This window comes from Phaenicophaeus curvirostris, chromosome 8 (genome assembly GCF_032191515.1).
Source record: "Phaenicophaeus curvirostris isolate KB17595 chromosome 8, BPBGC_Pcur_1.0, whole genome shotgun sequence".
Taxonomy (NCBI): Eukaryota; Metazoa; Chordata; class Aves; order Cuculiformes; family Cuculidae; genus Phaenicophaeus; species Phaenicophaeus curvirostris.
The window spans coordinates 19,308,280-19,329,683 of record NC_091399.1 but is presented as its reverse complement, the minus strand read 5'-3'; the positions used below and the strand labels follow the sequence as shown (position 1 = coordinate 19,329,683).

At 46.7% G+C, this 21,404-nt stretch overlaps 1 protein-coding gene across 1 annotated transcript in view; it reads left to right on the top strand.

The window, feature by feature from the left end:
• Positions 1 to 3,689: 3,689 nt before the first annotated feature.
• The window catches only part of ACBD6 (acyl-CoA binding domain containing 6), a 90,518-nt gene continuing 72,803 nt past the window's right edge, over positions 3,690 to 21,404 (top strand). Inside the window, exons 1-3 of the mRNA XM_069862693.1 lie at positions 3,690 to 3,898; positions 12,156 to 12,220; positions 12,732 to 12,828. Of these exons, the coding sequence (XP_069718794.1) occupies positions 3,722 to 3,898; positions 12,156 to 12,220; positions 12,732 to 12,828 (339 nt within the window). The 5' untranslated portion in view covers positions 3,690 to 3,721. The remainder of the gene's footprint in view (positions 3,899 to 12,155; positions 12,221 to 12,731; positions 12,829 to 21,404) is intronic.

Below are 21,404 nucleotides of genomic sequence, written 5' to 3'. Positions count from 1 at the left end.
CCTCCAGGCAGCTTTCTAGACAGACTTCTCCTAGTCTGTAGCTGCTCAGGGTTGTTGTGCCCCAAGTGCAGGACCCGGCATTTGGCCTTGTTAAACCTCATCCCACTGGTCTCAGCCCATGGATCCAGCCTGTTCACATCCCTTTGGAGCCTCCCTACCCTCCAGCAGGTCCAGCTTCCACCCAGCTTAGTGTCGTCCGCAAACTTGCTAAGGGTGCACTCGATGCCTTCATCCAGGTCATTGATAAAGACATTGAACAGGGCTGGACCCAGCACTGAGCCCTGGGGAACCCCACTTGTCCCTGGCCTCCAGCTGGAGTTAACTCCATTTCTCACCACTCTCTGGGCCCGACCATGCAACCAGTTTTCCACCCAGGAGAGTGAGGAACTTTCCAGCCCAGAGGTGACAGTTTCCAAAGCAGAATGCTGGGAGGAACTGTGTCAAAGGCTTTACTGAAGTCCAAGGAGATACATCCACAGCCTTTCCCTCATCCAAGAGTCATATCCAAGAGACATAGCTACACTCCCAAGGCTGGACCCCAACCCCTTCTTGTATGCACAGCCCAAGGATGGGGACATTGCCATGGCTTGGTGGCCCAGTAGGAGAGGGGTGGTGGCCATGCAGGGCCACATCCAGGGGCTCCAGTGATGCTCCAGCTGCCTGCGCTGCCTGTCCTGGGGCACTTTTTGCCCCTAGGTAAAACCTCCTGCATCCAGTGAAGCTGTGAAAGGAGTAAGGGAATAAAATCCAGAGCTTTATTCCACAGTGCCTGCTTTTCTCTACAAGCCCCAGGATGGAAAGACAGGTTTGTGGATTGCTCACAGGCTGCGGGAGTGTGTCTGTAGTGTCTGGGACATGGCCAGGAGACTGCAAGAAGCCATACGGATGGGCAACACCCCACATGGGATGTCCCTGCATCCTCATCTTCATTCCCAGGGGATGAGAAGAGTGCACACAGCACCCAGCGCTTTGGAGGGGACCTCTCAAACCACGGGCATCCAGCACCCAGCGCTTCAGAGCAAACCAGCCAGTGCTTCAGAGAGAGATGGGAGCTCTCAGACCATGGGCACCCAATGCTCAGCGCTTCAGAGAGAGATGGGGACTCTCAGACCATGGGCAACCAACACCCAGTGCTTTGGAGCGGGATGGGGACCTCTTTGGTATCCAACCCACAGCACATCAGAGTGAGATGGGGACTCTCAAACTGCAGTTCAGCACTTGCTGCTTGCCCCCTTCTGCCCTGGGTGCCCCTGGCAAGGGGTCCCGCTGCAGGGCAGCCCCCAAGGATGGCAGCAGGCAGGGCTGGGCAAGGTGGTGTCCCCGGGGGACTCGGAGCTGCCATTTGCTGAGGCGTGGGGCGGAGGAGGGAGATGGATTCAACAGCTGGGACAGAGAGCGGGGAGAACTTTCCATCCAAAGCGGATTCCGGGCTAAATATAAACTGCTTTGAGGCTGGCGCAGGGCCGAGACCCCCGTGGTGGCTGGCAGGGGCACCTGCGGCCCCTGCATCCTGGGAGATGCTGGCTGTGCTCCTGTCCCAACAACCCCCTCAGCTGGGAGGAGGTGTCAATTTGCTTGAGGGTTGGGAGGCTCCAAAGGGATCCGTACCGCTGGGCTGAGACCAGTGGCATGAGGTTTAACAAGGCCAAATGCCGGGTCCTGCACTTGGGGCACAACCCTGAGCAGCTACAGACTAGGAGAAGTCTGGCTGGAAACTGCCTGGAGGAGAGGGACCTGGGGGTGTTGGTTGACAGCGACTGAACATGAGCCAGCAGGGGCCCAGGTGGCCAAGAAGGCCAATGGCATCTTGGCTTGGATCAGAAACGGCGTGGCCAGCAGGTCCAGGGAGGTTCTTCTCCCTCTGGACTCGGCACTGGGGAGACCGCTCCTCGAATCCTGTGTTGAGCTCTGGCCCCTCACCACAAGAAGGATGTTGAGGCTCTGGAGCGAGTCCAGAGAAGAGCAACGAAGCTGGGGAAGGGGCTGGAGAACAAGAGGAGCGGCTGAGAGAGCTGGGGGTGTTTAGGCTGGAGAAGAGGAGGCTGAGGGGAGACCTCATTGCTCTCTCCAACTCCCTGAAAGGAGGTTGTGGAGAGGAGGGAGCTGGGCTCTTCTCCCAAGTGACAGGGGACAGGACGAGAGGGAATGGCCTCAAGCTCCACCAGAGGAGGTTCATAGTAGATATCAGAAAGAAATTGTTCCCAGAAAGGGTCATTGGGCACTGGCAGAGGCTGCCCAGGGAGGGGGTTGAGTCCCCTTCCCTGGAGGTGTTTAAAAGATGGGTAGACGAGGTGCTGAGGGACATGGTTTAGTGGCAGATAGGAATGTTTGGAGTCAATGATCCAAGAGGCTTTTCCCAATCTAGTAATTCCTAAATGACATCAAGCTGAGGGGGTGCAGTTGCTAAACTGGAAGGATGGAATGTCATCCACAGGGACCTGGAGAGGCTGGAGAAGTGGGGCTGTGAGAACCTCATGAGGTTCAACAAGGCCAAGTGCAAGGTCCTACACCTGGGTCGGGGCAATATGCATTTTCTGTACATGACAGCGAGTGATGTGATTGAGAGCAGCCCTGCAGAGAAGGATTTGGGGGGTGCTGGTTGATAAGAAGCTCAACATGAGCCGTCAATGTGAGCTCACAGCCCAGAAAGCAAACTGTATCCTGGGCTGCATTGAAAGAAGCGTGGCCAGCAGGGCAGGGAGGGGAATTCTGCCCTTCTATTCCTCTCTTGTGAGACCTCATCTGGAGTGCTGTGCCCACTTCTGGAATCCTCAACGTAAGAAGGAGATGGAGCTGTTGGGATGGGTCCAGAGGAGGCTAAAAGGATGATCAGAGGGCTGGAGAATCTCCCGTATGAGTATGGGCTGAGAGTTGGGCTTGTTCAGCCTGGAGAAGGCTCTGAGGAGACATTTAGAGTGACCTTCCAGTACCTGCAGGGGCTGCAAGAAAGATGGGGAGGGACAGTTTACAAAGCCTTGTGGTGACAGAATGAGGGGGAATGGGGATAAACTGGAGAGGGGCAGATTTAGGCTTGATATAAGGAGGAATCACTTCACTATGAGAGAGGTGAGGGACTGGAACGGGTTGCCCAGGGAAGCTGTGGCTGCCCCATCCCTGGAGGGGCTCAAGGCCAGGTTGGATGGGGCTTGGAGCCCCTGATCCAGTGGGAAGTGTCCCTGCCCAGGGCAGGGGGCTGGGACTGGATGGGCTTTGAGGTCCCTTCCAACCCAAACCCCTCTATGATGCTGGGACAAGGCCCCCCCCGGCTCCCCCGCCCCGCACGGCCCGCGGGCGCCCCCCGGCGGCCACGAGGCGGCACTGCGGGCTGGGGGGAGCGGGGGGCAGCCCCGGAGCTGGGGGGCTCTGCCCAGCGAGGGGGAGGTTCAGGCTGGACATTAGGAAAAAATTCTTCACAGAAAGGGTGATTGGGCAGTGGCAGAGGCTGCCCAGGGAGGGGTTGAGTCCCCTTCCCTGGAGGGGTTTAAGGAACGTGTGGATGAGGCGCTGAGGGACATGGTTTAGTGTTTGATGGGAATGGTTGGACTCGATGATCCCCTGGGTCTCTTCCAACCTGGTGATTCTATGATTCTATGAATTGCTGCGTGGTCGCAGGGGACACGCGCCCCGGAACGTTTGTGCTCGGCGCGCGTTCCCCGCCGGGCGGCCCGCTCGCGCGCACCGCGGGGCCCCGGGGGGACCGTGGCGGAGGGCGCACCCGGCCATGGCGGCGCCCGGGGCGGGCGGCAGCGAGGGGAGCTCGGGGGGCGAAGAGGCCGGGACGGAGCCGCCGGGGGGCGACCTGGACGCGCTGTTCGAGCAGGCGGCCGAGAGGCTGCCCGCCCTGCTGCCCGCAGCCAGCAAGGAGCAGCTGCTCTACCTGTACGCCCGGTACAAGCAGGTGAGGCGGGGCCCGGGCCGCCCCGTGGCGGCTGCACGCGGTGTGGCCGGGCTAAACGTTGTGTTGGCACAAGAGTCGTAGAATGGTTTGAGATGGAAGGGACCTCAGGCAGTTCCAACCCCCCTGCCCTGGGCAGGGACACCTCCCACTGGCTCAGGCTGCCCCAGGCCCATCCAGCCTGGCCCTGAACACCTCCAGGGATGGGGCAGCCACAGCTTCCCTGGGCAACCTGTGCCAGTCCCTCACCTCTCTCATAGTGAAGTAATTCCTCCTTATCAAGTCTAAATCTGCCCCTCTCCAGTTTATACCCATTCCCCCTCATTCTGTCACCACAAGCCTTGTAAACAGCCCCTCCCCATCTTTCTTGCAGCCCCTTCAGGTACTGGAAGATCACTCTAAGATCTCCTGGGAGCCTTCTCTTCTCCAGGCTGAACAACTCTAACTCTCTCAGCCCATCCTTGTATGGGAGATTCTCCAGCCCCCGATCATCTCTGTAGCCTCCTCTGGACCCATTCCAACAGCTCCATCTCTTTCTTATGTTGCGGATTCCAGAACTGGACACAATTCTCCAGATGAGATCTCACAAGAGAGGAACAGCGGGGCAGAATCCCCTCCCTCACCCTCCCTCCCCTGCTCATGATGGGGGATTTGGAACTAGATGATCTTTAAGGTCCCTTCCAACCCAGACTATTCTATCATTCTAGGAATTGAAGGAAGGAATAAATCATTAAGAATAATAAGAATCAAATCTTGGCCAGCTTGCAGTAACAAAGGATGTGATTGTAACAGGAGTTTAGCTTGTTTATTAGTTGAAACAAGGACAATCCTGAGTTCACCAAGAGGACACAATGATGAAGGTAAGATAAAGAGTATCAGAGGATTCTGAAGACACAAATGAACTGTGATATACATTCAAGAGTGGGTGATAAGATATGATAATGAGTTCTATTTATGTTTAACCAATATTTCCCAAATACGTAGTCAGTGTTTTCCAGAATCTACGTAATATGGATGTTTAACCAGTATAAAAGTCCTGTAACCAGCCTCAGTGGGCACACACATTAGGTGAAATGATTCCCTGTATTATGTATTAAAGCAATACTTGCTTAATAATCAAATTGGCATTGATTATTGAGTTTGGCTTTTTCACAGCATCACTGGTACAAAAAAAAAGTGGAATGTTCTTGGTTTAAACTAAAGTTTCATCTAAGTATTGGTATTTTTTGAAAGTTAGAACATCCTTCAGAGAGCGTGATTTCTTTATACCGTGTTGATAGAAAAAGGAGTTACTATTACAAAAACTGGAATATTTTGATTGAAGCTAAACTAAAGTTCATCCAAGTAACTGTATTTTTTAAAAGTTATACCGAATGTCTCTCTGAGAGCAGGTTTTTTTTTCCTTTGAAAGCAGGTGGGTTTTTTTTCCTTTGAGAGCAGGGTTTTTTTTTTCCTTCAAGAGCAGGTTTTCTTTCAGTTTTCTTTCTTTTTTCCTGACCCTATTCATTCTCTGGAGATGATAACTTCTTTTGTTCGGTGTGATCTGTGCTGAGCAGATGCATCTGTTTCTATAATCGTCTCTGTTTGCAGCCTCTCCCTATCACAAATGCAAGGTCAGGCAGAGCTGCAGCCAAAGCTCAAAATTAGCAAGAGATTTGACTGTTGTGAAGTTCATAGTAACATAAAAATTAGATCTTGGAATGTAATAGAATATGCATAAGATTTCTGTGAAAATTTAAACACGTGCCTGTAAGCAGGAAATCAGTTCTGTAACGGCTCTTGTCTTGCTGCGCGTGATTGATGGGGATCACTGCCTCGTGATGCCCAGGCCTGATAAAGGACGCTGGCTTTCTAAAACTCCTGAACAAATCTTAGAGAGTTTATTTGCTGGAATTTTCGGCATCAGTGTCAGGGCTGTGGGAAGCAGGGATGTGGGGAGCCTGGTGTTTAGTGCGGAGCCACTGGCATTGGCTATGTTGAAGGCAGACCAAGGCTAGTGAAGCAGCGTCCAGCTCACTTCATTGCATGAGTCACAGTCTTCACCCCGTCCTAGCGCTGAGCCTTTCACCTCTCCCACAGAGACTTCTGTTTGTGCCATGGATTGCAGTCAGGCATCAGCGTGGAGGATTTAGAATCACAGAAACCCAAGTTGGATGGGACGACAGGGATCATCCGATACAACCTTTTAGGATACAACCTTTTAGGTGATCTCTAGTTTAAATGAGATGGCCCAGAACCCTGTCAAGCTGAGCTTTAAGAGCTTTGACCTCTGTTCCTGGCTGGGACAAGGCAGCGGTGGATTGGTGGCCTGTCCAAGTGGCCGCTGTGTCCTCGAGGGACTGGGCTGCTGTGCGGGGGTCCCGGCGTGGGGAGGTGGCTGGGAGAAGGAGGTGGAATGGTTTGTAGGGCACAGTGAGCACCAGCACTCATTTCCCATCAGAGATACCGGGGAACCACAGTAATCACGTCAGTGTGAGTGTTATATCTTTGGGGTTTGATGCCACTGCAAAAGGATGTGCCTGTGCAGGTCTGTCTGCGGACGGCTTCAGAGTGGGCTGGGAAATTAAACTGGTTGGTCTAGTTAGAATGTGGATCGTGGCTCCCTTTGCCATTTAATTCCTGGGAACTGAGCAAGCTCTAGGCTGAGTCCTACAGGAATAGATAGTGCAACTCCTTTGCTGCTCCTGTGGGAGAATTTACATAAAACAAATCAAAAAAGCGCCGTTTGGGATACAAAAGACGCTTGATAATCACCTAAACTCAAGAAACAGAAAAATCATAAGCGCTGTTACACCTGGAAAACTAAAACTTGAAAACTGAATCCCACCTCTTTGGATCAGTGATTGAAGTTGTGCACATCTTCCACGTGATTTTCCTCCCATACTGTGTCCTGCTACTGCCACTTAGAAGTGCTTTCAGTTTTTAATGCCCTATGGCCTCTTCTCCCAAGTGACGGGGGACAGGACGAGAGGGAATGGCCTCAAGCTCCACCAGGGGAGGTTCAGGCTGGATGTTAGGAAAAAATATTTCATTGAAAGGGTCATTGGGCAGTGGCAGAGGCTGCCCAGGAAGGGGGTTGAGTCACCTTCCCTGGAGGGGTTTAAGGGCTGGGTGGACGAGGTGCTGAGGGACATGGGTTAGTGTTTGATGGGAATGGTTGGACTCGATGATTCGGTGGGTCCTTTCCAACCTGGTGATTCTATGATTCTATGATTTAATTATCCTGTAGTCTGGTGGCTCCTAGGCTGTTGTTTGCAGACTATTAATTGTATTAAAACCAGACTGGTCACACATGGTTTTGTTTTCAGATTTTTCTAGTGCTTAAACAGGTCTACGGGTTTATCCTTCCCCTTTTAATAAAAAGGGGGGTGGGGAAAAAATAGTAGGAGAACTTTTAAGAATAACAAAACCTTGCCTAGAATGAGATGAAAAGAAAGGGAGTTTCTTCTCTTATGTATTTTTTTTTTGCCTGTATTCTCAGGAGATACGTTGCAAGTAGCCTCTTATTTTTTGCTCTATTGCAAGTGTTCTGTAGCTGTCCTAGGTGGGAATGGGAAGACATTACTTGCCTGTCAGCTCGTGGTTGTCTTCAGAGTCCAGAGTGTTTCCTGGTGTTAGCTCTGTAAGACCAGCAAGGTGCTTGATGTTAAAAATTACTTAAATCGGCACCTATTTCTCAAGTTTTGATACAAGTCAGAAAAAGCTGATAATTAACACTGCACCTGCACAGATTCCAGTAGCCTCCAGCTGAGGGGAAAAGGGTGCTTCTGTCTTCTTGTCTCTGCCTGAGCAGGATGCAAAAGCAAATGCCACTGCGCTGCTTGGTTCCAGGCTGTGCTTGGCTCCTGGGTTTCTGTGCCTTTGGCTGCCTGGTGCTGCCCGTGTTAGCCCAGTGCCTGAGAGGGCAGCGCTGGCAGTGGGAGAAGTTTGCTAGCACAGCTACTGCAGGATTATACTTTGCTAAGTTGGAGTTTTGCAGCATTTTATGCTCTAAATCAAAATGAGGGCACTTAATACCAGTTTTCTGTATTTAATTATCGCAGCCGTATCAGTATGCATAATGGGCTGCTGATATATTACGCTGGTGGACAGTAGTATCGCTCGCGCACAAAAGGTGCTGACTCAGATCTGTCCACTGTCCTTGATTTGGCATCCTTGTCTTTCCTCAGTTTAGTGTTTTATGTCACTAAAGGCTTTGATTTAAGACACAGCGCCATCATAAAAGAGGTGACAGTAACAGCTGAGCTCTCTGTTAAAATACTGTATATTATTTATTTCAAACTGTTTGGGTATATAGGCATTTTCCTGGAATTTTATTACCTTTTATTGGAGGCCATTTCAGGATTTTATTACTTTTCTCTCTGATTTTGTTTATGTGTCAGAGACTTGAAAATAAGGGAATTGCTTAGTTGTCATCTCCAGTGAGGTTTTTAGAAGATGTTGCTGAGTTTACGACTCTGCCCCAGAGCAGGAGGAAGAACAGAGCAGTTGGTAGGGCTCTGGACTGGGACTGATTTTCTGTTTCTCACTCTCCTTTCTGTGTAGTTTTGGGCAAATCACTTGTCTGTGCCTTGAGGCTGCAGTGGTGAAGCGAAGACAGCGCCTGCCTGTCGTGTTGAGGACACAGAGAAATGAGGTTCAGAAAGTGTGGTGACGGAGACCAAGGCAGTGGTCATTGTTCAGAGACAGGAGGGAGTCCAAAGCTTGCTGGAAATGATCGGGCTGAGAAAAATGCCCAGCCAGGTGGATATGCTGGTGCCTACGTAAATGCTGAGAGGTACAAACAAGCTGGAAACCCACTGCTGCTGGCAAAGCTGGGCTCATGTTGTCTCTGAGTGTAGGCTCAAGAACAGAATCCCATTTTTGCATGACATCTTTCAAATATTGGTTAACACAATGCCACAAATCTGCCCTGAACAGGGGACTTTCTGCCTGCAGCTTCCCATTCTCAGAGCCGTGTGATGGCACTGACTCAGCATCGTGCTCGCTGGAGCGTGCAGCCCCTTGGTCCTCAGGGCCAGCACCCCTTGCCCTCTGTGGCTGAAGCTTCCTTGTTCTTCCTGACACCCCACTTTTAGTCAGTTGAGTCCAGGGCTTTTCCATGGCTTGGGGCAGGTTAATGAGGCAGAGCTTTGTGCAGAAACAGGCAGGAATTCCTGTCTTGCCAAAGAAATTCAGCTTGCTTTGTCCTGTTGTCCGTGGAGATGAGTTCTGTTCTTGTTACTGCTCTGTAGGGAGGCTGCAGATATACAAGACCTTACAAGATTTACGAATATCTGGCTGGAACTCCTTGCTGTATAAATGTATTAGTTGAAAAATTAGCAAAGAGCTGTTTTCCCACCACTGCCAGGAGTTGTGGAGTAGCAGGTAAGGGGACTCTCAAGGTTTCTCATCGCCTGGACCAGCAGGTGAAGCTGTGCAGGGATGGTACGAGGCAGTAATACATCTCTGAGGGTATGTCTATCCAAACGCTCTTCTAAACTTTGTGTCCTTCAGCGCTCAGGTGAAGGCTTCATCCAAGGTTTCTAAATTTCCATTTTGGCCACAAGTGGAGACGTCTGCAGACACTTCCCATTTGGAGCTGCCTGGGTCGTCTTTGTACGATTCATGAGCGTAATCCCTGCTGGCGACTGCATGCAGAAGCAGTGCTAGGAAAGTATTTAATGCATTCTGGCTGTCGTCTTTTTTTAATGCGGCTGATGAACTGTAAATGAGGAGAGCAAAGCATCAAGTGACCAGGCAGCCCCCTGGAGACCAGCAGTAATTATTTTGTGGACATAGAATAAGAAACTCTGACTTGAAATACCAATAGGGACTCTTGTCTTTCTGCTTGTTATAGAGAAAACCAGTGAAGTAGCAGGCAAGTAGGATCCTTCACAAAATTCCTTGCTGCAGTGTTTGCCACGAGTTTGCACTGACGTGTTTAGCTAAAACTCCCCTTCCTCAGCTCTTGGGCTTGGGTCCCTTCTAATGTTGGATTCCTCTTTGGTTTCTGATGCCTTATGGAGTCTTGCAGCAAGAAGAGGGAAGCCAAAACCTTTATTTTCTTTCCAACAAACCCATTGCAAGCCTTTTAAATATATACTGAAATAGCAGGTGGGGCACAAGTGCACTTCCCCCCCCCCCGCTTAATGGATGAAATTTAACTACTGTTTCTTGATTTGTATTACTATTGATGTTACTAACAGTCTTTCCCACTGCTGGAACAGCCTTTGAATGCCAAATCTGAGGAGAGGAAGCTGCTGTTGTGCTTTGATGATGGTAGTGGAAAATTAATATCAAGAGATTAAGAGAGATGAGATTTCTTTTTTTTTTTTTTATCCAACTTGGCCAATTTTTACAGGTTAAATGTTAAGCTAAAGAATTCCCAGGCAGGCATTTTCTGCACAGGTAATGAATGTGCATTTTATTTCCATGTTGGTTTTGTTTTTTTAAGACAAGTGGTCCAGTCTACCTCTGAGGAGAAACCATTTACTGTACAGCATGAGTTGTGACTGATTTACAAGACTCAACTGTTGTTAGCCCTTTCTCCTGTTTCTTCATGAAATGCAATATGTTGTTTTAAAGGCCAGCTAAGATGTTCTGATTTGAATGAATTGCTCACTGGGAGACAGTCAGATGTACAGAAAATTAATTTTGGTTACAGTCACTCATCTCCTCTAACGCTTTAAATGAAAACGTAGTGTAACTAATAAATATCTCTCAGCCCGGGCATGCTCTCTTTAAAGACTGATTAATGATTCCATCCTCAGCATAAAATCCCCACCCTGTTAAGGTGAAGAATTGTTAGTTGATTTAAGCACTTCACCTGCCTGAACACTTGAGCGTATTTCATAAAACATTTGATGGATGCAGTTTTATTTTGCTGGGCTAACAAAACATTCCACCAGCAGCCTTTCCCCACCTCCAGAGCCCTGTCCGTGCTGGGTTGCCTCTGCGTGGGGCTGTCCCCTGTGTTATGGGGACTTGGTGTGATCATTATTTCCCAGGGGCTGCTGCATTTGGAGCTGTGGTTCTGCTCTGGACTCCGGCTCCTACAGCCTTTCACCATCTCTGTAGGATTAAAAAAGCCCAAAGCAAACACCATGTTTTGTGCCGATTCATTCCCTGTCACAATGGTGGTTTTGTTTGCATTAGACTCGTTTTGCCAATGATGCCTGTGTGCAAAGGGCTTTATTTTCTGTAAGAAAGGGGCACTGATAACAGCTGGATGTGGTGGGTCCTGACCTGTGTTCCCTAGCTCTTCCAGGCAGGGCAGAGGCACACTCACTTATCCATTCTCCTGAGCCGGCTTCCACAATATCTCTGTTACCCAAATCTCAGCTTGCTAATCACTCTGGTTTTGAGGCAGTTGTCAGCGCTGGCCTCGCAGCAGGGATGTGGTTGTGCCACCAGAACCCTGGGGAGGCAAAGCCCCTGTCAATCTTCTGTGTTCCCCTCTGTGGGTGAGCTCATAACTCTGAGCCTTCCCTGCTCCGAGAGGAAGGGCGTTGTATTTGTCCCGTCACTACAACCCTGCGTAAAAGTGCTTGAATCCCACTGGCACTAAGTCCATTTTACTCCTAAGACTTTTTTTCCATTTATTCATCCACCAATTCTAGCTCGTTCCCTTGCCTCCTTGTGATTCTCATTTCTCCCTCTGCTTCTTAATTTCTGACAGCCTGGTTCACCCCTGGTGTTCCTGCTCAGGCTCTGACTTGTCTCTGATGCAGAGCTTCCTATGCAGCCAGATGCCTCGGACCAAACTCAGAAGCTGCCTGGCATTCCTTTGCTCTGAGTCTGTCCCCTTGCCTTCCAGAGGACCTTGAATATAATTAAGCAAAGTCTGTTTACTTGAGCTTTGTGCGGAAGCAGGTGAATTTCAGCCTTAATGAATCATCTCTGTAGAAACCCTAATCAACAGAATTTTTCTTGATACTGGTGGAGCACGAGGCATTTGACTGGGTAATAAACATAACATTAAGTGAGAAATCACTCGCTGGTTATCCATGTTGGGTAATACATGCAAAAGAAATGAGCAGCAGAACAAAATTGCTTCCCTTGCATCTCACAAAGAAAACACAGGGATGCAGAGACACTGATAACTATGAGAGGGCTAAATTAAGGGTAAAATCGGGTTGAGTTGTGTCAGTTCTTTCCCTCACAAACCTTTCCGCTGGCCCAAGAGCAAACTTACTGGGTTCTGACTCTTTCAGTATTTTCTGGTGTGACTACCCTTCCCTCTGGTTTGTTCTAACAGAAGGAAATTTCTTTTCTTTAGGTGAGATTTGGAACCTGTAACACTCCCAAGCCAGGCTTCTTTGATTTTGAGGGAAAACAGAAATGGTAAGAGGAAATCCTTGCAATTCCTAGCAACTTCTGGCTCTACTTTTTGTTACATCTTGTTTCATCTGTTAACTGATGGTGGACCTAGAGAATATCAACTCAGAGTTTGCCACTGAACTGGCTTTAAAATCCTTTGTTTAATGGGGGAATATTTGCTGCTCTGCCTGATGCAGATGTGAAATACCAGACTCCTCCCGTAAATACCTTGTTCATCTGGAATTAGCCTGCATCCAACAAAAAAATTGTGAAAATAGTACACCTTTGAGAACACAAACCATGTTTCAGCCTATATCAGGATCCCCTGAGGGATCCTTTCACTGCAGGATGCCACGCTGACAGTGGCCATTCATGGCTGCAGAGAAAAGCCGACCATTTCAAACTGAACGAAAGATGGGTTTGTGCACCCTGGAAAGGCTTAGATGAATCCGTTCACTGTCTTCCACTGAACACGCTATAAAAACACATTGCGCTGTCTTCCAGCGGCTCACTGATGTTTTGCTTTCTCTCCTAGGGAGGCTTGGAAAGCCCTGGGAGACACCAGCCCTCATCAAGCTATGCAGGAGTATGTTGCTACTGTGAAAAAACTGGATCCCAGTTGGAATCCGCAGGTACGAAACATGAAAACAGTGTTCAGGAAACAAACCAGCTTTTTTGTCTTTCTGAAGCTCACAATGGTTTAGCTCCACACAGATGTTAATTGCTGCATGGCAAACTTCATTTTGAGCGGATTAAAGTCTAAATTCATTTTTAAAACTCTTCTTTTGTTATGACTTAAATCTCTTCCTTTCGTAATTATCTTCATTACAGCAAGCGCATGCACAGGGTTGGTTTGGCCAGCGTGATCTAATTTGTGTTGCTTTTATTGGTTCATGCTGTATTTAGCATACTTTTTATCCTTTTCTTGTCTTTCTCTTTTCAACTACTATTTAAATGTTGATCAATACAAAGTAATCTCCATGAGAGTGACATGGACTGAATGATCAATTCTAAAAATGTTTTCTTTTTGTTTCGATGCAGCAAATTACCAAATCTGATTATGATTAGGTCCTCCAACATAACAAGTGATTTTTAAGTCCTGTACGTGTGTCTTACAGGAGGACTGTGCTGTCATTTTAATTAATCTGTCTTTCATCTACCAGATTTATTACTTGATTGACTATTTAAGGATACCTCCCTGTTTATAGACTGGTTTTTGTACAATTTTTAAAGAGGTTTGCTCTTTAGAAAAAGTACTGCCTTTGGCTGGAGATAGAGTGGAGATATTTCACTAACAGTAAAATGCTGAAGGCAAGGTAGGAAATTGATTCTTTTTTTGATCCTGCACTTTGGAAGCAAAATCTTCTGTGAGCACAAGCCTGCGAATCAACAATTTGATCCTTGGTTGTCTTCTGATGCTGTTCTGGAGACTGTAGAGTAATTGGTTTTTCTTCACTAGTCCATGTTTCGTGGCGTTGATACTGGTTTTGCAGCACAGAAGAAACGTCATTTAGAGGAATCCCTTTTTAATGCCCTTGGGGGAAAATTGCTTTAGCAAAATTAAGCAGCACTCTGTATGAATTCTTGTCCAGAAGTAACATCATTTCTGTGGAATCCTGAATGAAGAAAGTGTCTGGCAGTGTGAAGTGGAACAAATATTCGTTAAACAATGAAAAAAAAAACAAACAAAAAAACCCCACCTAACACCTTCCTGATTTTTATGAGCAGAGCTTCTGTTCATCAGAAGACTTCCCATGCATGGTGACAGGCTTAGCTTTGGGGATCCCTTTACCTTCCTGCTTCAGTGAAATAATTATTGTCACAGGTGTCACCCTCAGGTTGCAAAGCTGTCAACCAGGAAAGTGGAATAATCTGTTATATTTTTAAAATAAATATTTTAAAGAAGCCACGTAGCGAACAAAGGTTGGTTTGCAGCACGGCTTCTCCCCTCTGCCCCTGAGGTGAGGAGTAAATGCACGTGAGCATATTCCTTCCCTTTGCTGTCCCTGCACAAGCCAGTCCCCAGGAATCAGCAGAAACTGGACCATACTGAGGGATGCTGCTGCACGAGTGGGTTCACTCATTCATTGGTTGCTTCGTCCTCCCTTTTTGCATGGTTGATGCAAGGAGTGTGCGCTTGCAGGAGAGCACTGCTGGACTTCAGAAGTTCCAGCAGGGCTGAGTTCTCAGCATGGTTTAAAGAAATGTGGTTTTTCTTTCTTCACAGGCTTTTGCTGCAGTGTTTAAATAGCTGTGCTTCCCTCACTCGTGTAACTACACGTATATTTCTTGGCTTTTCAAAGCCAGTGATTTTTTTTTTCCTCTGTGCAGCCTCAGTGCATGGAGCTATAACACTGAGGAAAATCCATAGGGCTTTATCTGCTTTACTGTCCCTGCACTGCTGCACAGGTGCCACACGTCTCATCCTTAATCTTTCCTTTTCCTGTGCCTTGCTTATGGCTGAGCTGGAAAACCTGTTAGGAGATCTGATTGCTTGTCGTTGAAGGAATATGCTTAGGTGCAGAAAGGCCTAGCAGAAGATGCATTAGCAGACAATGTAATTGAAAAGTTTACATTAATGTATAACTGACATTTCTTTCTTTAAACGAATTAAAATTACCTTTTAATTCCACTTTGATACAACCAAAATCCTATCGGGGTCCTCTCTCTGATCCGTACCATATTTTTTCCTACCACATCTATCCTGTAGAGCCACGAGAGGGAGCTCTGTTCTTTGAAATGCTGCAGAGATGTGTGTCGGGGATGGAGGGAGAATAATAGCTATTCTAGGATTCAAATTTCAAATTGGATTTATGGAAAAGATCTGTGGGTGCTTTACAAGGGGCTCCATCACTGTCCTTATGTCTTCTTTACATGCTCATCTGCTGGGATCCTTTGAATTCTTAGATTCAGTAGATCAAGAATGAAGTACTCCTCCTATGTGGTTAGAAGCAGTATAAAGTGCTTGGTACCAGCTTGAAAAGTTTGGCTTTCAGATCATTATGAATCATAAATAGTAACTGCAAACAAAGGTGTTTAATTTCTCATTGTGCAGCTTCGTGAATTTTGCTGTTGTAAAGCTTTCTTAGTATTACCTATAGATTTTCTCTTCAACAGTTTATCTCTTCTTTTAAAGCTGTTCTTGACTCTTATCTTCAGTTCATGTTTCATATATTCACAAAGGGTTTTTAATGTCTTGATCCTTTAGTGCTACACGTGCAAAATCTAGAGCTGAGAAACAGCTTATCTTTTTCATAGGTTCATTTTTTCTTGGCAGATTTGCTGCTGTTCTGCAGCTTTGAGGCTGTCAGTATTTTTCTTAATAAATTGAACAGCACTAAATGCAGCATTCTTATGCAGTCCAAACAGATCCTTTTCTTCATTCCTGTTTTTTTTTTAATTCTTCATCAGTTCATTCTTTCATGTTGACCTTGCAGATTCTGTGTGAGTAATTTTCAGCATCAGGCTGTGATTGCTGTAAGTTAGTAAACCTTCCTTGTTTGGGGTGGAATAAAAAGGCAAAGTAGAAGCATTCTAATACAGGAGGAGAACCCATAATTTGCCTTCAGAAGCACTGAGAGCACCTGTAGCAGCCAAAATCTGACCTGCTGCTTCGTACTCCTGCATAGAGTTTGGAGTACCCACGCTTTAGGAGACAGCTGATTGTGGAGAGACAGTGACACAGCCGGGCTCTGCTCCATGAAATGCCACTTTCGAGAGCAGAGGCACGTCAGTTGGCTCATCTCCATGGCTGTTGCTCATGTGTTTTAGTTTCTTCACCTTTGCTGCTAGCAGGCTGCCTGATAGTCATGTCCGATTATTTCCTTCAGTCTAAAACCTGGAAATAAATAATCACACTGTGTTTATTTTCAGCAGTTTTGTTTGCTAGGAAATCTTTAAAATCTTAAAACCCTAAAGGATATTTTGCATTCTTGAAGCTACAGGAATCTCCTTGCTGTATTTATCTTGATCCCAGAAGTCTAGAACCAATAATCACAGTTGCTTTTCTTGATGCTTTGCAGTTAAGTCCTTTTGTTTTGGCATGGTCTTACATGTTTTGTGTTGCAGGTTTTGTTCCTTTTCTCAAGATCATCTCGTAGTAGGTCAGGACTATACTCTTCCATGCTTGTCTCCATTCTCCTCTTGACGCAGTCTTTCTTCGTCATCTCCTACCTTTATAGCATCTTCTGTTTCTCATTCTTTCTTGTGAGTCATTCCTTTCAGTCTGAAATTCCAGGCAATGGAAAGGTAATTGCTTGGACCAGCTCAGCTCTATTTGCATATTTCAGAGACATCACCTGTCCTTCAAGTCTATTCACTCTTCTTCTAGAACAGAAAATAATTTATGAAGCCATTCTTTTGCATTCTCAATCCTTAAACAGAAATGTTTCATGCCGTCAACGCGTCCCCGCTGCTTTGGGTCCTTTAGGGAGGTAGATGTGTCCCAGGTGCTTTGTTTCTTATACATTCACCTGCCATCTCCCTGCTTTACTGGCAGCAAATGATACGTTGCTTTGGGTGGCTTTTGCTGCTGTTGGTGTGACTTTAGCAGTGAGAGGTGGGGGTGTTTAGTCTGGGGAAGAGGAGGCTGAGGGGAGACCTCATTGCTCTCTCCAACTACCTGAAAGGAGGTTGTAGAGAGGAGGGTGCTGGGCTCTTCTCCCAAGTGACAGGGGACAGGACGAGAGGGAATGGCCTCAAGCTCTGCCAGGGGAGGTTTAGGCTGGACATTAGGAAAAAATTTTTCCCAGAAAGGGTCACTGGGCACTGGCAGAGGCTGCCCAGGGAGGGGGTTGAGTCACCTTCCCTGGAGGGGTTTAAGGGACGGGTGGACGAGGTGCTGAGGGACATGGTTTAGTGATTGATGGGAATGGCTGGACTTGATGATCTGGTGGATCTCTTCCAACCTGGTTATTCAATGATTCTATGATTCATCTGCTGTCTCTACCAGCCCCCTGCAGCCTATTCTGACCCCTGTTCATCCCTCTCTTGCTGTAGCTCTGCTGTCGTGGTGCTATCCTACGGTGTTGGACATGGGTTTGGTGATTGCAGGAGGTTCGTCTTTATGAGCTGGTTGTCTTGCAGTCTTAGGCAATTAACTTTATTCTCATGTACATCGCTTTCTGTGCTGTATAATTGGGCACTTCTAACAACTGCCATCTTTGAGACATTCTTAGTTCCCCCCCGAGTCTATCATCCTAATCTCTGTTGTGTGTTTGATGTCACAATTCCCCATGGACTGTAAGCATCCAGATCTTTCAAACCTCTGAAGCCATAGGAGGTGGGGGTGGGACAGCACCTCTTTTGCTCGGCAGCATTGGACACATCTTCAACTGAGTTCTTGGTGCAGGAGATGTAGGTGGAGGTGTGTACACGATTCCGCAGTGAGGCGGTCAGGAGCTCTTATTGATTGTTCCTTGTAACAAGATGGTTATATGGCACAGCTTAAACAATAAAAATAAATAATAAAAAAAGCATCCAGATTTGCTCATCAGTTTTAGCCTTCCATTTACTGATTGCAGTTTTGGCATCTCTTGTTTCTAAATATTTCCTTCTTCTATTTCTTACATTGCACATTTACCAGTTCCAATCTCAACAGGTTGTCACGCTATTAACTTCAGTGGCATCCTTCCCCAAACACTTACAGGCCTTCTTTCTATTCGCTTTGACTGCTGAAACTCGCAGGAGGAGTTCATGATTTTCTATTTCTGTATTAAAAAAAAAAAGTTGGCATTTTAACTTGTTTGATGTGACTTCACCATCAATGTGCTTAGTAAGGTTCCTGCTGTGTAATGAGGAAAGTTAGATATTGGGAATCTGAAGATCAGAGGTGTCTCTAAGGGAAAGTGTGACAAGAGCAGGAGTTCAAAGAAAATAGACGTTCACCAAATATCTTTTTAAGCTCTTGAATGTTTGGAATTCTAGCGCTGCTGCCTGCAGGGGAGAAAGCTGCCTGTATTTTTCAGCTACTGTTCTGTGCCTTGTTTGAGCAAAGGAGGGTTTATTTCTCCATCCTCTCGACCAGGTAGTCAATACGAGCGAAAAATTGTTGTGTTGGCATGGGAGCACAGGGTCACAGAGCTGGGAGCAGCTGGGGGAGGACCCCTGGGAAATAACCAGTCAGTCTTGTGGAAAAGAAAACAAACTTCAGAGTGAATAAACCAGCAAATGCACTATTGCTGCGGGCTCAGAGCAGTCCAGTAAGCTGGCAAACCTGTAGGCATAGAGCAGATGGATTTGTCCAGTAGCCAGTGGGTGTTTTTGCAGTGAGTACTGCAGGGGGCAATGTTTGATAAGGTGGGTTGCCCGCTCCCCTGTGCGCAGGGCTGGCCTCCATGCCCCCTTCTTTCTCTTGAAATTACCTGTCTCCATCACAGTTTAAATGCAACAAGCAAGTGAAAACGTAAATGTGGAAGAGAGAATTTGTGATTTGAGGATACAGTGAAAAGCAGGGGAAACAATTTGCAGAGTGCAGAGGAGCCACGTTTGTATGGATGCTTTTTGTAGGTTGCACCAGGTGTTGCTGAATTATTTTACCTGTTGATTTACATTGATGAGCCTCTTGTACTTAAGATCTCCAAAGCAAGTTAGAATTCCTGTAGTGGCTCAAATGTAAACTCTGTGTCCAATGATGTTAAAATAGGCATTTGGAAATCCAAACCTGAATTTATCTTAAACTTGGACTCGGGTCTGGCCTGTTTATATCTGGAGCAAGAAGCTTTGCTCCTTTGGAGTTTACAAGTTTTGTGTTTGGTCGACTTCTAAGAATTATATTAGTGAATAGTAGCTCATGCTGTAGTTTCAGGCTGAAATCGATGGATTTCTTGGTTAATATCGCAGGCTGATGGGAAATGAAGAAATGCATTAGAAAGGCTATGGTCTGTAAACAAAACGAGTGCACCCATCTCTTTTTCTGTTCTGGCTGTCAAACAGATGTCTCCCTTGATAATCTGTCCAAGCGGCCACTGCTTGTGGTTGGGAAAGAGCAGCAGAGTAGTGTGGGCAGGATTACAAGGGGGATGGGAAGAGTGGGAAGGGAAGAGACCCGTGTGTTCACATACCTGCTGTGCAGTTAGTTTGGGTATATGTCTCAATTTATAGCTCGCCGTACCGCGAGGTCAAAAACTTTGAAAACGGTGCCTTTTTCTTTTGTAGCATAAAAGCAATTTAATTGCATCGTGTAAAGTGGAGACTAATCGAATTATGGCTGTGCTCCTTAAAGCTTGCCTTCCCGTGCCCTGCTAATGCAGCACACTGGGGACAGGAGCCGGCTGTGCTCCTGGGAGCTGCACAGCGCTGCTGCCAGGGTCTTTGCTCCCCTTTCTTTTTAGGTTTAGAGAGACTCTTGTGTGTCAGTTCACCCTCGGCAAATTTCATGTTTGACTTGTTGTTTGGTTTGACCCAAACGTTAATAATTGCACTTAAGAATAAAAATTGTAACACAATGCAGAAAACAAACTGCACTGTTGGCTGTATGTGTGTATATATATAGAAAGCTCTTATTTCAATTGATGGCCGTGTTGGAAGAAGCAAATCACTGAGATAATTCATAAACTCTGATCAGGCTCTTCCCCTCTGAGAAACAAAAACCAACAACAAAAAAATCAAAACAAAACCCAGCACCAACAAAAAAGCAATCTTGTATTTTTTTTCTTCTTTTAACACAAAAAGAAGCACTAAAAGTTAGAAGCAAACCCAAAAATTTATCCTCCCCAGGCTTCTGTCTTTGCGACATGTAAGACTGCAGCGTCCTCCGGGTTTGGGAAAGCTGCAGAGCTGGGTTTTTGTGAACCACCCTGGGGCATGGGATAGCTTGGTGTTTGTCCACAGAGGGGTTAGATCTGCACGCACAGAGGAATGATTTTGCCTGGCTAGGTCAGACGCGATCCTGCAAGCGGAGTCAGTGCAGACACAGCCTTCCTGTGGGAGGGAGTGATCAGCAGCCTGCAGGTTGTGCGCTGTGCTCGTACATGCAAGGCTGCAGGCAGTGACCCACCTTATTTTATCCAAGTTGGGAAAACAGCAGCTTACTACGTGCGCAAGTTAGGCCTTGAGTGTCTGGCTTTTGGAGCCTCCTTCCAGAAGCAATTTTTCTTACTAGCACAGGGATGTTTTCTTGTCCCTGTTGTACAAGGCAGTGAAATATCACGCTACAAGCCTGAACTAAATTTCCCTGTTCTCCTGCAATAAAGGTGGATAGTGTTGCATCCTTTGCTTCTCTGTACCTTCTCATGAGGAAAGCGTGCTGATGCTTGAAGCGCTTGATATAGGTCCTGCTCATAAACAGAGCTGTCCCTAGGTTATTTGCTGCCTTTCTGTCCCTGTCTTTGCACATGGAACTGTTTATCAATTTTATTCTATGCAAGATAGCTCAGCCCTAGCACGCCAAGTAGCAGGGAGTGTGTTGCTTACCTGCTTTGTTGTACAGACTGTTACGCTCTGAGCAGTGACTCTAATTCAATTTCTTATTTATACTTACTGTTTTTAAAAGAACGCAGGGTCGTGGGCAGTGCAAGCCCTCAGTGCTGTGAGGGTAACGCTGCCATCCCTTGGCTCTTGTTTAAATGAGGGAGTGGATGAATAAACTGGTGTGTGTAACTTCTGCTGCTAACATGACAGCAGGAGCTGGCGTTTGTTTGCCATGTGCCCGTGGCCAGAGGATGGAGTTGTCAGAGATACCCTGAGGATGCTTTGTTCTAGCAAGTAATACACACACCAGGCCTTGGAGTGCTGTGCTGGTGGGTCTGTCAGCGATGGTGCTCTGGGATTCAGCCCGTGGACAAGCTTAATCATAGAATCATAGAATAATCATAGAATAACCAGGTTGGAAGAGACCCACCGGATCATCGAGTCCAACCATTCCTATCAAAAAAATATAAATTTGATAAATTTATATTATTTTATGCTTGATAAATTATAGGATGTTTTCCCCTTTGCAGCTGCACTTTATTGTAAAGCACAAAACAAAATGCCAGATCCGGAGTGAGAGTTCCAATTTTTTAGAATTGTGACTCTGACAACCTGCGCAGAAGTGTAGAAGTTAAAATGAACAAATGTCCCATAGAGGAAATATAAACAGCTGGAGTGCATGTCAGCCTCCCAGCCCCAGGAGCCTGTTGGGTTGTTCTCTTTGATTTAACATCTCCACAGAAATATATGGTCTTAGCGCCTTTTATTTATGACATTGTATTCCTCGTCCAAGTGAGTG